This window comes from Caretta caretta, chromosome 2 (genome assembly GCF_965140235.1).
Source record: "Caretta caretta isolate rCarCar2 chromosome 2, rCarCar1.hap1, whole genome shotgun sequence".
Taxonomy (NCBI): Eukaryota; Metazoa; Chordata; order Testudines; family Cheloniidae; genus Caretta; species Caretta caretta.
The window spans coordinates 123,376,987-123,393,277 of record NC_134207.1 but is presented as its reverse complement, the minus strand read 5'-3'; the positions used below and the strand labels follow the sequence as shown (position 1 = coordinate 123,393,277).

Sequence of the window (16,291 nt, the reverse complement as noted above, 5' to 3'; positions counted from 1 at the left end):
TGTTTTTGTGAGGAGCATGAAAAGCCACACACAGTTTTAGGAGATGATTAATGTAAACAGTCCTATTAGCCAGCCAGAGTCTAGAACCAGCTCCATAAGATCATAAAACTGTGATATGGGTAGCTTATTTGCCCATTATAGTCTAGTTACACAGAACAATTTCTTCATGTAGCTTTGATACTAGCCATAAAGCTAATGACTTTATGGTGAAAAGCAGAGGTCTCACCACCAACTACTAATTGTATGTCTGAACTGAAAGAAATGGTTCTACTGGAAAAAGCTGGTTACTACAATATGTGAAAATCTGCAGACCAATGATACAAAAGGCTCTTTAATTTCTTTTACAAGAATAATTAAATACAAAACTTGACTTTATTCTATGGACCCCATAAATATATGGTGTGACAAAGTTCCTCCTCTGCCTTGGTGGGTCCTGCACTTATTGGCGGATTTGCTCACCTCAGAGGTTCACAGCAGCCCTCAGTTTGGCCACTTTCATGGCTCAAATCGGACGTTCACTCAGTTAGTCTCATCACTGGCCAGCATGGGGAAAAGGAAGAAGAACAATCCCCGCAGTCTCTGATGATCCACCTAGTGGATCGGGGAACAGACCAGAGACCTTCCACTCTTGCTTCTTGCTCCCAGCTCCTCGCACGCACCACAAACTGAAGTGAGCTCCTTTTTAAACCCAGGTGCCCTCTTTGCCAGCCTTAATTGATTTTAGCAGATTCTTGATTGGCTGCAGGTGTTCTAATCAGCCTGTCTGCCTTAACTGTTTCCAGAAAGTTTCTGATTGTTCTGGAACTTTCCTTGTTACCTGACTCAGGGAAAAGGGAACTACTTAAACTGGGGCTAATAAATCTGCCTTCTATCGCTCTCCTGTAGCCATCTGGCCCGACCCTGTCACAATGGTAACTATGAATACCAATTTTCAATTCTAAAACAATTTTACACTGATTAAAAAAAGAAAATACGTTTTTGTTGAAAGAGCTATTAATATTCTGAATTTGTTTGTTTATAACCAGTGTTTTTGAATACTTTCTCAGATACTTGATAACAAAAAACCTTTTTTGAAGTTATGTAGTATTGTATTTCTCAATATTTTTCCATTTTGTTTGATCATTTTTATTCAATGCTAAGAATATCTCATTTCAGTCCACAGACAGTAAAAGGTCTGGATTTTTTCACTATAGGAATTTTCTCACAGTAATTTACTAGAAGTAGTAAAGATGCTAATTGAGCACGGATCCTCATTTACATTAAAAAATGAAACAAGCCTTTTTATTCTGAAATAAATATTGAAAGATTTTTTTGAAGGTGTTAACCTTCTTTTAGTAAAAATTTTCTGTTCACCTTTTCAGATTAAAGGTCTTTTCTTTTCCTGATGACTGAATGAAAAAGATGATTTCCTAAGCATCTGTACTTGGTGGCAATCAAAGTCATTCTTGTTTATTTCTAAATGTACTTTCTGTATCTCTGATGCACTGCAAATCAGGAGTGAGAGTGCAAGACAAAAAGAGAGGGCTGATCTGTGAAACAACAACTAAAGTCTTTTAGTGGAACAGGTTATATGCTTTGCAAATGCCAAAATGGAATTGTTCAGCTTCGGAAAAATCTAATTTTAAATTGCCACAGAGGGATAAAAAAGAAATTAAATGTAAGATGATTTTCTTTTTGCCTTTATTAGAAAGAAAAAAATATATATAATAGAAGTCTGAAGTCTGGATTAACAATCACAAGATATTTTAATGTTAAATAATTAGAATTAAGGGTGAATATGTATTTACACAGCTATGTTCTTCTGATGTTAAGCCAATATGAAAAAAGGGAGAAGTTAGTTTATATTCTCCTACCTCATACAGCATTACCAGCAAAACGGCTATCATTAGCATTAAATTAGAAAGGCCAATATTAGGGAGAAGTAAGCCTTCATTTCCAAAGACATTGCCCAATACTGTACATGGAAAGAAACGTGTCAGAGGGTGGTTTCAGAATGTGACTGAGCAAAATACAAGCAGTTTTCCTTTAATACATCTACACTACATTTCTAATGCATTGTCATGAACGACAAGCAGTGCGAAATACTGAAAACACAGTCAGAGAACTTATGACTGAAATTCATCTCAGTAAAATTATAATAAAAAAGAACAAAAGAAACCTGGTAAAGAGGAGGGAAAAGAGCAGTGTCATAAAAAAGCTAACAGAGTCTCCACTGATGTGTAGACTGACCTGGTTAAATATGGATACATGGTCTGTATTTCTTGAATTTAATGAATCAATGTACAACACAGTTGCAGTGAACTACAAACCTATTGCAACTAGAAGCAATGGGATCTGTCCAGGTCTCCTCCTCATACATTACACAATGGCCCATCTTTTCAGATGTCCTGAACCGTACCTGAAGTTGGTGAGGGAGATTTCCCTCAAACTACAAGTAGTTTCTGCTGGCAAGGATCTTTTACTCCAGCTTTGCTTGTGGGGGTACCAATTGGTCTACTGTTTTTGTACAAACGATACATGTATGTATAAACTGCTAATTAACCAGCCAGCAACATCACTGCATATTTCAACCTACCTTATTATCCTGGGTACTCCTAGTCAGACTAGTATGTGTCTTGACAATCAGCAAAATCACATAAGATGTCCAGCCCACAAAACCCATGACAACACTTATGCCCAAGAACAATCTGTCGTAAGTATGGTAATATGACAGTCCTTCCAAAGCAAGGCTAATCAGGGTTTTGCAAAGAGATACCTTCAGAGAAAAATAGAATATATATATATATATCTCACAACAATTTACAATATAATCAGGTAGAACATACTCATAAAATAAATTTACCAAGAAAACATATAGCAAAGAAAAGTTGCTTACCTTACAGTAACTGGAATTCTTTGAGATGTGTTGTCCATATATTCTAATCTTGCTGCACATGCACCCCATACACTAGACATTGGAGTCTTTTGGCCATCAGTATCCATTGGGACCGTGCATAAGCCCTAGGTGTTCTGCTCCCATACAGAGAGCATAAAGGACAGTGTGGACCCAACTGCCATTCTTTTCCTTCATCACCACAGAATCCAGATGTTTCAGAATTCTGTTGGGTGGGTGGGTGGGTGGGTGGGTGGTGGTGGGGGAACAGGTTATGGAATATATACGGACAACACACCTTGAACTCCAGCTACTGTAAGTTAAGTAAGTTTTCTTTCCTCAAGTGCTTGTCCACAAATGTTCCACTCTTGGTGACCTACAAGCAGTAACCTGATGTAAAGAGGACGACGCACAGAATCTACTTAAAGATTGCAGCACAGATCTGCCAAAAGAAGCATCAGACCTCAGTGCTTCCAGGGAATAATGTCTAGGAAAAGTATGGACTGAATCCCAAGTAGCTGCCCTCCAGATGTCTGAAATGGGAATGATTTGCAATGAAGCTGCGCAAACCATAGGGGAGTGAGTTCTAACCTGAGAGGAAGGATCTAATCTAGCTAGCTCATAACAGACCCTAATACATCCCAATACCCAATTGGATAGTTTTTGGGCTGATACCACTCTTCCTTTTATTCGGTCAGTAAATGCTATAAGTAGCTTTGAGGAGACACTGAGGGATTTGGTCAAACACCCCTTGATTAGAATGTAGCTTATGGAAAAATACTGGTAAATTAGTCATTTGGTTCAAACGGAACTTTGGGTGAGAACTTGGGATGGTGTGTGAGTGGTACCTTATCCTTATGAAATATCATACTAGAAGGGCCTGCCATTTGAGTTTGCATTTCACCAGTTCTTCTAGTTGATGTGACTGCTACTAAAAAAGGACTTTTTCCATATATAAATAACAGTGAACAGCTTGCCAGAGGTTCAAATGGAGGGCTCATTAAGCCTTCAAGAACACATTATGGTCCCATGGAGGAAGTTCCTTTACCAATGGAAAAACATGAATAAAGCCCTGAAGAAACTTAACTATAGTGCATTAGGAAAACACCATGGGGCTCTGGAGCTTGTGGTCATATGCAGAAATGACTGCTAGAAGCACGTAAAGCTAACAGATAGCTCTGAATTCTTCAGAAAAAGCTAGTAAGTCCAAGACAGGAGGGATGCAGGAGTTAATGTAACTATCATTATTCACACCATAACCTGAATCTCTTCCATTTAGCAGCATATGTTAATGTGATGGAATCCTTTCTATTTTGGATCGAGATGTTCTGGACATCTGAGGAACATGAGCTCTCTGACATCGAGCCAATAGCCAAGTGGTGAGGTGGAGGGAGATTGGATTTGAATGTAAGACATTCCCACTATCTATTAAATCCAGTAGAAGATTTGAGTCCCTTTGAGATTTACTATGACGACAATGAGACTTCTCTTGAGTCCATTATACCCTGTGCCTGATGACGGCCCAGATGTGCTCCTCAACCCAGAAGGGACATATTCATCACAAAAATCTTGGTTGAGAAAGGCAAAGAAAAAGGTACTCCCCTGCACACCTGGTTAAGATCTTACCATAAATTTATTAATGTTAGAATGTCGTGAGGGATTAGTAGAGTCGTGTCCATGTAGTGTTTGCTAGGCATGTATATCAACTTTCGCCAGCCAGTAGTATCACACACTGTGTGATGAATGTGCAAGTGGCCATGTGCCCAAGAAGTCTTACCCAATTCCTTACAGTAGTATGAGGACGCTTTTGAAAATAAATGATGAGATTGGATGTGGCTTCAAATCTGTCTTGGGACAGATAAGCTCTGGCTATTGTGGAGTCTAATAGTGATGACTGCTAGATCCTTGGTAAATACCATTGGCACTGCAGAAAGACCACAAGACAGTCCTCTGTACGAATAATAGTTCTGTCCCATCTGAAGTCTTGAATATTTATAAGGGAATGCTGGAAGTATGGAGATTGGAAGTAGGCATCTTGCAGATCAAGAACCCCAAACCAGTCTAGTGAATCTAGTGATGGAATGGGGGAGGCTACCGATTACCATTCTGAATTGTCAGTTGAAGATAATGAGCCTTCTCAAATTCCAAACTAGTCGCCATCCTGACTTTTTCTTCAGTATTAGCAAGTAATTAGAATAAAAACCCTACCCCCTGAATTTTAGCTAAACAACTTCTATTGCTCAGAGAGACAGAAAGGACTCCCTTTCCGGATACAACAGTGTCTCATGAGCACAGCCCCTTAAAAGGGAAGGAGAAGGGAGCAGGGATAGGCATAGTATGCATCTGTAGTGAATATCTGACTGAGACTATTTCAAAGACCCAGCAGCCCAAGATTATCAGGTTCAGCTGAAAAATTGCAGATGATTCCTAAGTGCACGAAAAGAAGGGTGTAGATTCAATAGACTGACAGTAGAAAGGCTCTTTACCAATTTGTCAAAGTGATTATTTTGACACAGACACAGAATGGGATGAAGCCACAACAGAGGAAGAAGGTCTTCTTTTCTTAAAAACTCTTTGTTGTAGGTGCAAAGGCTCTTTTTTGGAAAAAGATATCAGATGATGGTCTCTGTCTAGCATAAGTGCGTGGTCTTCCCTGTTTTCCTTCAGAAGCCAGTATATAAACTCCAAGAGAGAGGGGAGTGTGGCCCAGGAGTCCTTCAATAAGAGAAGAGCCTTGTCAGGTTTTTGTACTAAAGAGACCCAGGCCCTTAAAGGGAAGATCTTCCATGATCAATGCATCTCTCTCTAGATGCCAGAATTTGGGACTCAGGATAACAACAGATATCACCATGGATCAAGAGACAGTATCAGAAGCATTCAGAGTTGCCTGAGAGGACATTCTGGCAATCAAAGATTGTCTCAGAGATCAAAAATTTAAACTCCTCTCTTTTCTCTCGAGCAGTTTGTTAATAAATTCTGAATTTTTTTGTATGCAGTGTTGTTGTAGCTGTGTTGGTCCTAGGATATTACAGAGACACAGTGGGTGAGGTAATATCTTTTACTGGACCAATTTCTGTTGGTAGGAGAGAAAAGTTTTTGAGCTTACACAATTTATTGTAATTTAAGAAGCCATATCATGCCAGTACCGCCTGATAATCAGCAATTGAGAATTGCAGGCTGCAGACAAATAATTTATGTATGAACAAATCAAGCTGCTTAGGTTCTTTATGTCCAAGAATCATCCTTGGTTGTTACTGTCTGCTCTTTTTGTAAGGAACCACAACCGCTAGCTAGCCAGATACTGGATGAGTGTAGATAGTCTTTCCTGGTGGACAGCACCTAGTACCTCTTATCAGCTACTAGAGAGAGGTCAGACTTATGGTTACTGGCGTTTGCCAGATATACTTTGCCAGCTGTAAAAGGACTTTGTTGATGGGAAGTGCCAAAAGCTCAGGCACAGAGCCATGAAGAACATTCAAGAGCTTATGTAAGGTCTTTTGTACCTCCTCTCCCTGTGCTTGGTATCTCGAGAGAACTGGCTATATGTCTGAGCAGATCTTGGAAACTTTTGTAGTCATTCAGGTAAAACAGGAGCAATTCCTCAGCTGCAGATGAAGACGACATAGCAGGGGATGAGGTTTTTACCCTAGAAGGTAGTGCAGAAGTGTGATGCCTTGTGTGGTGAAGACCCCAGGTGTGCCAATAAGGCCATTTTGGAACATAATGTGGAAAAGGGCCCGGGTGCCAGGGACAAAGATACCAGGACATATGCCTACACCTATACCTATGCGATCTAGCCATGTAAGAAGCCCTCAACTTTCTTTCAGACTCATAAAACTCAAAAAAGGACCCTCAGAGAATATGTACAGGATCCCTCCCCACTGTGATGGGAGTCCAGCTTGGAGTCTTTGATTAGGAGCAGTGAGGTGTTTTGGACCTCGTTTGGACCTGGGAAATCTAAAAGGGGATGTTCCCCCTGCTCTTCCCAGGGGAGCAATATTCCTCTCTCTGAAAATCTGACTTTTTCAGTCCTATGCAAGTCTGAAGTTAGGCCAGGCTTTGATAATGAGGCCTGGGAGCTAATGGAACCAGAACTCAAAGGGGGACTTTCTGAACCGAGATGGAACTTCTCCAGAGTGGTTTGCCCCACCTGGTTTAGAGGTCAGCTGCCTAAAGTAGTCTAATAAAACCATTAGGCATGCCTCTCTCACCTTCAAAGTTCTTTTAGAAAAGGACCTGAAGGCAGAGCATTTGTTGGAGATGTGAGCTTCGCAAGACAAAAAAGGCAACTGATGTGACCATCACTGATTGCCTCTCAAGAGGGGCAACACTTAAAGGTGACTTAGGATAAGACATCCATAAGGCCTGGTACAGGGAAGAAGTTCCATATCCGAGTAAAATAAAAATAAAGTTGGTAAACAACCAAAACTATAAAATCTTGCTGACGGACAAACTATCCTAATTAAAACTACTCCTAAGTACACTAACATATATAAATGTTTACAAAAGGACTCTGAAAAATATTGCAGAGACCAGACACTGAGGAGCTCCATCTCACAGCTAGGGTCATCAGAAGGAACTGAATGGTGGTTAGACCTGGACTGCCGTTTATGCCCTTGATATGGGACCATGAGGATACGCAAGGAATATGCATGGCCCCAGTGGACACTGATGGTCCAAAGAGTCCAATCTCAATGGTTTGCACACCAAGAGTAGAATAAAACATAAAATAAGCACTCTGTGTAAACTTGTTATAATCTGGGTCTTCCTTATACCAGTTAAATCTACAGACTATGGTGAAGTTAAAATAAAACAGTTGGCTCAGGTGAGGGGGGGAAAAAACAAACCAACAGGGATTTTTGATCAGAACATGGCCCCATAGATTCTTTTTTCTAGAAATGCCGCTGGTTCAGTGTGTGACCTTGGGCAAATCCCTTAACTTTGCTGTAAAGTACTCGTCTGTAAATGACATTTACCTACCCAATCTCACAGGGGTGGTTGAAATCCTTGATTGAAAGGTACTATGCTTATTTTTTCATATCAGAGCACAATAAATCCACCACCCTTCATAAAACACTGAGCCAAATTCATCCACATCTAACTGCACTGGCTTCAAAAGAGTTACACCACGAATAAATGTGGTTTGTTTTGTCAGAAACATCAGCAACAGCAGCAAACATTTAAAAATATGAAAAAAAATTGTCACTTTTCATATGCATCAAAATTATTGTTTAGAATTGAATGAATGGAAGTGTGAGGCTATGGAGACTTACAATAGGATTAATTTTGTGTTAGTAAAAGATGAGTCAGTAAATGGAAAAAAAAAAACCAAGGTGGCTACTTAAATGGAAAATAGAAAAAAGACGATGGAAGTCCAAGATTTAGCCTAAGTTTTCAAAGATTTATTACTGTATGGTGATGATTCACTTACCGCCTCATGATATTTTTCCTGATGAATATAAGATCTTGCTTTTCTCAAAATGTTTATCTGTTCAGTATCTGAAAGCAACCTATATCAAAAATACAAAAGGTCCTTTTAAAAAACATGGTGCTTTTTTGGTGGGAGGGATTGGGAGCATGGAGGAAAAGAATGTATCTAATTTAGGAACCTTAATGTAGACCCCCTGGGCACTCTGTTAAAAGTGTACCATATATCCCCAAAAAACTGAGCAATTTAATCACAGGACATTATGAGCCATTTCTCTACCTGCATCCTCATAAATTAGTAAATTATGTTGACACTGAATTCATTTTGAGAATCTGTATTAAAAACATTTTCTTAATTTAGAACTTCTACCTAAATGTATGGGTGGAAATTCCCTGCACCATTTGTAACACATGCATTATTACTGTTCCTGGCCGGGAGCATTGCCAAAAAACAAAACAAACAAACAAACAAAAAAGAAGTCAGCCATACTTCTACTGGCTGTACGGATGCTACAGACACATCTTTAAATGGCAAGCCCTTTGAGGCAGGTATTGTTACTTTTCTATGTTTAAATAGTGCTCATCATAATGGGACCTGAATCCCAATTGGGGCCCTTTGTGCTCTATGCGAATAATAAATAATATTATGACTAGGAACCTTTTCCTTGAAGAACTAGCATTTATCTTCACTCAGAAACACAGTGATCCTCTAATGGACCCTAAAAACTGCAGGTGAAATGATGACTCCATTAAAGTCAATGGCAAAACTCTCATTGATTTCTGAGGAGACAGGACTCCACCCTAGTCTTCCTGAGAATTTTCCTGTCACAACAAGTGACACAATACAAAAGAAAGAACAGAATGGGATGGAGCAGAGTAAGGCCTAGCTCATTTTTTTCAGGGTGGAGCACTGCAATGGATTGGAGAGCTTACATGCCTGATCACTGAGCTGCCCCCAAGTTTTATTACTCAATGAACTTCCCAGTGTTTTCTGCCACTGCTGCTTCATTTGAGTCCAGTGTTAGCGGTATTCCAAAATGTACTATGCACATCAAAAGTAAACACAAAATCTCTGCAGGTTCCCCAGAAGCAGAAAAACCAGCACTCCAGCTATGACTGGCTACAGAAAATCTAAGGAGCGGAACAGAAAAGTAGCTACGAGGATGGAAAATGATAAATGGTTTGACTGCTACAGATGCAGTCCAGTCAGGTCAGGATCCATAGTAGAGGATCTAAGGAAGACCAGCTATATGGGTGAAAATTAACAGAATCAGGTAGTGAGAATGGAGAATATTGGGGAGAGAAGAAGAAAGAGAAAGAAGTGGTTGTTGCAGACAATGAGTTGATTTAATGTCCTTATAAGGTCTGTTTTGAAATCTCGGGAAATGAACAAACAGAGAACCACTTCAGTGCTTTACACACTTTCAAAAAATGCTCCTCTGAAAGTGCACCATACTGCTTTGTAGGCCACTGATACTTTACAGAAAAAAAACAAAATAGTCACCACACCATTGCCACTGAGCATGCACCAATTTTGGTGCTCACAGGATTAAAATAGCCAGGTTTTAGACTGTAACATCAGTACACTCAAAAGACCTGAGCAATGTCTATGAAAGAACACAATAGGAGTTGTATTCATTACACAGTCTTTTCCAATATCTGTCATATTCTAAGATTTCTTGTTTGTTTTGAGAGGGGATTAGGAAGAACAGGGCAGGACCTATTTATGGGATAAATAAGAGAAAGAAAAGAAAAGTTTATCTTCACATTTGGTTAAGATTTAGCAATCTGGAATGAATACTGAACACCTTTTCTCATGACTCGTGGTATATGTCTAATAAATTCTCATATGATATGCACTGTCATTTATTTTTATACCTATTTTACTTTCTGCCTATTTTATCCATGTCATCTTCAACTTCAAAATTGAATAAGTTAAAAAAGCATTCTTTTAATCTTTATTTTTATCTTTCACTGTAGATCATCTCATAGAGTCATTTAGCCTCTCATTATTCTTTAATTCTCAGTGAATAACATTATTATTAATGAAATTGCTACGGTCTTTGCCTTTTTTACTTGCTTCATGGATGACAGCTCCCAGGATCTTCCGCATATGGAATGGATACAATAGAATAAATGGGGCTTTCAAGCAGTACAATTTTTGTAAGTCAGTGCAGAATGCAATTATTTTGTAGAACAAGGGTAACATTCATAAGTGCATTGTTAATTTTAATAGGCTGACTATAAAAACATACCCTAAATGTTACCCCACTTCTGCACAAATGTTTTTATAAGACACCAAACTTTGTTTACTGAAGTGCCAACGAAGAGGTGTCAAATAAATTCAGAGACACTTTGAATTAGGTGAAGTCCTGCAACTGATTGACTGGCTGCTGGTGCACCCATCCACATGCACATGTGGAGCTCCGTCTGCTTAAATGAGACTCTGCAAGAGTGCAGGGTGGCAATCACATGCAGCCAGTTGAAGAATCAGGGCTGTGAGAAGCAAGGGAAATAAATATAATGAATCCTAAGGAGAAATCTACACAGGGGCAGTAAGTTACTAAAAACCTAACAACATCAGGAAAGGATTTTAGATAAGGAACTCATTCAGGACAAAAAATAGTAATGCACTGCATGGAATGAAGACAAGGGGATCAGGTTTGGGCAGGACTGCGGTTCACGGATGAATAATTACTATGATTAGTTTTAACAGAGCTTACTATGGGGTCGGCAACCTATGGCACGTGTGCCAAAGACGGCATGTGAGCCAATTTTTAATGGCACACTGCTGTCTGCCGGATCCCGGCAGACAGCAGCGTACCATTTAAATTCCTGCCCGGCCAGCTCTTTTCCGCCCACCGCTCTCTCCTTGCAGGGCAGGCAAGCTTCCCCCTCCCCCTGCCTCTTCCCCCAGCGTGCTGGGTTCCTGCCCCTCCTTTTCTCCCTCCCTGCGGCTGGGCCGATCAGCTGGTGGTTCTTGCTATGGAGGGGGAGAGGGAAAAGCGGAGCTGCAGCATGCTCTCTGTTCCGGGGACCTTGGGGAGGGTGGGTGGAATCAGGGCATATCCCCCTGAGCCCCCTGCCGTGAGCCGCTCAGGGCAGGGGGCTGGGAGCACCCCCACGTCCCCAGCCCACACCCCCCAGCCCTCTGCCCTGATCCTGAACCCCCCACACCCCTCAGCCCTCACCCCTGCACCCTCCTCACACACCCCCAGCCATCTGCCCTGAACCCTCCTCACACACACACACAGCCCTCTGCCCTCACCTCCACACCCCCCCCACACCCCAGCCCCATGCCCTGACCCCTGCACCCCCCCACAACCCCAACCCTGACTCCAGCACCCCCCACACATACCCAGCCCTCCGGCCCTGACTCCTGCACCCTCCTCACACACCCCCAGCCCCCTGCCCTGAGCACCAAAGGGGAGCTCCTGCGCACACACACACACCCCCCACATTCCCACCTGCAGCCCTCACACCAAATGGGAGCTGCCCGGATAAGCGCTCCACACCCAAACCTCCTGCCCCAACCCTGAGCCCCCTCCCTCATTCTAGCTCCTGGCCAGACCCTGCACGCCAACCTGCTCCTTCACCCCCAGCCCTGGTCTCAGTGCACTCCCACCCTCATCTCAGTGCAGAGAGAGGAAGAGAATGGCTAGAACCAGGGAGAAGGTAGACCGAGCCAGGACCCCAGACTGGCAGTGGGCTGAGTGGGGCTGGCAGCCGGGACGGATGGACCCCCAGACCGGCAGCGGACTGAGCGGCAGCAGGCTGAGCCGCTCAGCCCACTACTGGTCTGGGGTCCTGGCCGCCAGCCCCGCTCAGCCCACTGCCGGTCTGGGGTTCTGGCTGCTGGCCCCTTGCCAGCCGGGGTCCCGGCCACAGGCCCCATTCAGCCTGCTGCCGGCCTAGGTGAATGGAACCCCCGGTGTAAGATCAGCATTTTAATTTAATTTTAAATGAAGCTTCTTAAACATTTTGAAAACCTTGTTTACATATGACAATAGTTTAGTTATATAATATATAGACCTATAGAGCGAAACCTTCTAAAAAACGTTAAAAGGTATTACTGACAAGCGAAACCTTAAATTAAAGTGAATAAATGAAGACTCGGCACACCACTTCTAAAAGGCTGCCGACCCCTGGCTTAATACATGTCGGATTTCAGTCTAAAAGAACAAATAGCACAGAATCATCTAATCTCATGAGATTTCCACCATTTGGAGCCAAAGTTCATGGGAAATGCTGAGGTTTAAGCAATATCTGAACATGAACTGGATAATAAGTCGATTTGGTTTTGGATCTGACTAGAAACCAAAACCACGAGATGGATTCAGATCTGGGGATTCAAAGCCACATAATCCCCCAGTCCCAGCCCTGACATTTTAAGGGGTTCAGAATCCAAAACAAGCACATTTATTTTGGCCACAATCTGAATCTCAAGTTATCCCCACACACTTAGTATGTAATGGGTCACACATATGCTGTAATGACAGTGTATACTGCATGCTTTTATTGTTTGCTTTCCCCTTTTATTATACATTTACAAGTAATTATTTTAATATTATTCAAATAGCTTATAAAGTAACTAGTTTTGCAAAAACATTGAGCACTTGAAAAAAAAGTAAAAGTTAAAATATATAGCTTAGTGTAATGGGCCTAGCTACCGACACCAAGCCTGTATCTTTCACAAGCTAAGACGAATAGAGGGGATAGTAGATCAGTTATATTTTGAAAATTAATCTATCCAAAAGGTTAAATTAACACAGAAGAAAATAGTTTTTTCATTCTTTCCCATGAATTAACAAAAACTGAACATGCAAAGAGAATGAGGACAGTGGATTCATTCTTTCCTCCACTCTTCTCCAATATTTTTGGGAAGAATGAAACCTGTAAAATAAAGCAAAAATGCCTATCACAACTTCCTATAGCACAGAACTCTGAGGCTTAAACTCATGAAAATAAGAGCTCACAGGTCATTATTGTACATATGTAATAATATACAGTCTTGAAAGTTGAGATTTTGTTCCCCTGAAAAGGTTCAAAAACAAACACATACAAACACACAAATAACCAAGAAATAGATTTCTACTTCAAGGAGGACAGATAACAGTTTCATCCATGTATAAACACAATTAATTATGTAACAAAATAATTGGGCTAACTGTGCAATTACTTGTAAACTGTCCCTAAAGAGATGTTAGCTGCTCTTGCCATAAGTACACCTGACAAATTTAATATTTCCATCACATCATTCATACCTCACATAAAACAATGGTGCTTGACAGCATTAATACACTGCTGTGATGAAATGAAGCTACTGTTATCTCAAGGGGACTCTGTCTGGCCAGTAAGTGATTCCTATCTATCAACATTGTTCAGAGGAAACCATCTCTAACAGCATAATTCCATTTATGTAGGACATTGCAATCAAGCTATGAAATAAAATCCCGGAAAAGTAGACACTCACAGTACATCTGGATACACCATTGCTAGTATGTTTATTTTATTATGCATGTTTGTGCATTTATTTATACCAACATTATTGTACAATTAGGCTAAAAAATAAAACCCTATAATCCAGTACTAAAACAATGATATTAAAAGGACCCTGAATTTAACAATGAATGACAAGATAGGCTCATAGACTAGGAAAAAAGGTTAAAGGAATGGTTTCCTTTGCAGCACTTGTATTGCTGATACTGGGGGTATGTCTTCACTGCATAGTTAATCAAAGTGGTTGGCACCCAGTTTGGGCTAGCGCAGGTGTGAGAGTCCCCACAGCAAAGGCCTACTTGGGTTACTGTGTCTTCACTGTCTCTGCACTCATCCATACGTGTCTGCATATCCCAGGACTCTGTGCGGAGATGCTCTAGGATTCTTTCCCAGTTAATTGTGTCAACTGCAGGAGAACCTGTCTTTCTTTCAGTGGGAACTGTGGAAAGGTCAGTGGAAGATCAGCATTTGAGTGATTTTCCCTGCATCCTCAGTGAAAAGTGGGCAGGTCCCAGCTCGAGTTAATCTGAAGCCTGGGCTCTAATTTATATCTCCAATCCCTTTGCAGCTTGAGTATCTCTATAAAGGCATCTGACTATGGAAGGAATTAACAGTGTAGATATAAACTAGCTTATTTTTGTCACTGCATCATTTATTTTAATGATGTACACCGGATGCTGTACAAGTTTGGTGTGAGCAGGATGGAATACATGATATAAAACCCTGACATGTTTCCACCAGGGGCAGATGATCTTCATAAAAGGATAAAATCGCAAATGATGCTACACAGTCATAAGATTATTCAGTGAACTGAGGAAAACCTGGTGAAATAAATATTTCAAAATCGAAGTCAGGAACTACAATGCTTATTTTCAATCAAACTTCTTGTACAGTACAATTCTTGTTGTATGGTGCTTACAGAGGCAACGATCAGAGAAAAAAATTCCATTTATGAAAACTGTGGACTTCACAAAATTATATCTCTATATTAATTTTAATAATTTATTCAGAATCTAATATTTTGATATTTAAAAATGCAATTACAGGCCTTCGAGATATCTGTGACTATTTAAATGGATGCAGAGTTGTTTTGTTAAATCTGTGTGAAACACTAACTTCATGAGATGTGGGAACCTCCCTTGCTCGTGTTCATGGCATGTTGTTAACCTTGTTGATTAATCATCATTGATCCTGACCACTGACTCCTGGAATCTGTGCAGTTCTTGTTGCTGTAAATCAACCAGTCCAGCTGTAATGTTATACTCAAATAGCTCTGCAACTCAGTGCTTCATTTTACTAACACTTTACAAGTAATGTTGACTATAGCAGACACCGTGAAGCAAAGTAACAAGCAGATTAACACCTGGAGTAACAAAAGAATAGGAATTTAAAATTTCTGTTTTAAACTCCTGCTATTCTATTTCATAGACCATAGTGGTGTGAAAGTAGGGGGAAAGTACTTTCAGCGGTCAACAAGACCCCAAGAGCATCTCTATATTGTTCTCTCTAAAGAGAGAGAACAGTAGGACATAAATGAAACTCCATAAAATGGTCTGCCAGATAATGGTATAATCCTGGACTTTCAAATTCTAGAAATTACATTTGGCTTTTCATTTTGCATAAATCAGTGTCCCTGATACAGCATATTCACGTATTCAGAAGTAAATGCCTCAGGAGACTTATGAAAGTCCCTTGGATAGCTAAAGTAAGTAGGGTGACCAGATAGCAAGTGTAAAAAATTGGGACAAGGGGTGGGAGGTAATAGGTGTCCATATAAGAAAAAGCCCCCAAAATCGGGACTGTCCCTATAAAATCAGGATATCTGGTCACCCTAAAGATAAGAGACAGAAAAATGTGCAGGCATGTTAAACAACCTGCTGCCAACACACTGATCAGAAAGAGACAAATAAGATGGTTGGGCTACATATTTGCATATTTTGTATGCAAACCAGTATCACAAGAGTTAATGTCAACTGGAGGTCAGGAGGAAGAAAAACACTCTATGAAGCAACTCCTCTGGCCAACTCAGAAACAGAATTGAGAAACTCCAGTGGAAGATGGATCTAGCTATTTTTAGCGTGAAGAATAGTAGACAGGATGTGGGACCTTTGAGGGTGCAAGAAGCTTAATGGGGGAGTGGAGAAAGATCCTTCAATGATGGAAAACGCATTTAAAAAAATCTAATTTAGTATTACAAAAGGTCATGTGCTGGCTGGTTCATTAAATACAATGGCTATACCACTTTGAAGAAGTAAGCAAACGGCATATTTATAAAGTTATACTGGGGATACATTATCTAATACATTATCTCTTTAGCTCGTTCTCAACCTTACTTTTTCCCCTATTTTATTGTAAATACAATTGTGTCACAGTTCTCTGTGCTAGGCCAAAGCAATTCCCAGTGAGCTTTTCCTGTAAAACTTAAAAGCTGCTACAAGTGCTACTGAAACTAGAAAACAACAGGAATCCTGATTTGTAAGAGGGATTGTTTCA

General features: G+C 40.6%; 1 protein-coding gene across 5 annotated transcripts in view; it reads right to left on the bottom strand.

The window, feature by feature from the left end:
• The window catches only part of PIGN (phosphatidylinositol glycan anchor biosynthesis class N), a 140,678-nt gene that overhangs the window by 45,763 nt on the left and 78,624 nt on the right, over positions 1–16,291 (bottom strand). For 4 of the 5 annotated variants that reach the window (XM_048839690.2, XM_075125417.1, XM_048839688.2 and 1 more), the window contains 2 exons: positions 8,304–8,382; positions 2,576–2,755 (listed from right to left, as the gene is read on the bottom strand). In XM_048839690.2, coding sequence (XP_048695647.1) covers positions 2,576–2,755; positions 8,304–8,382 — 259 coding nt within the window. The remainder of the gene's footprint in view (positions 1–2,575; positions 2,756–8,303; positions 8,383–16,291) is intronic. The other variant, XM_048839694.2, reaches the window with a different exon arrangement.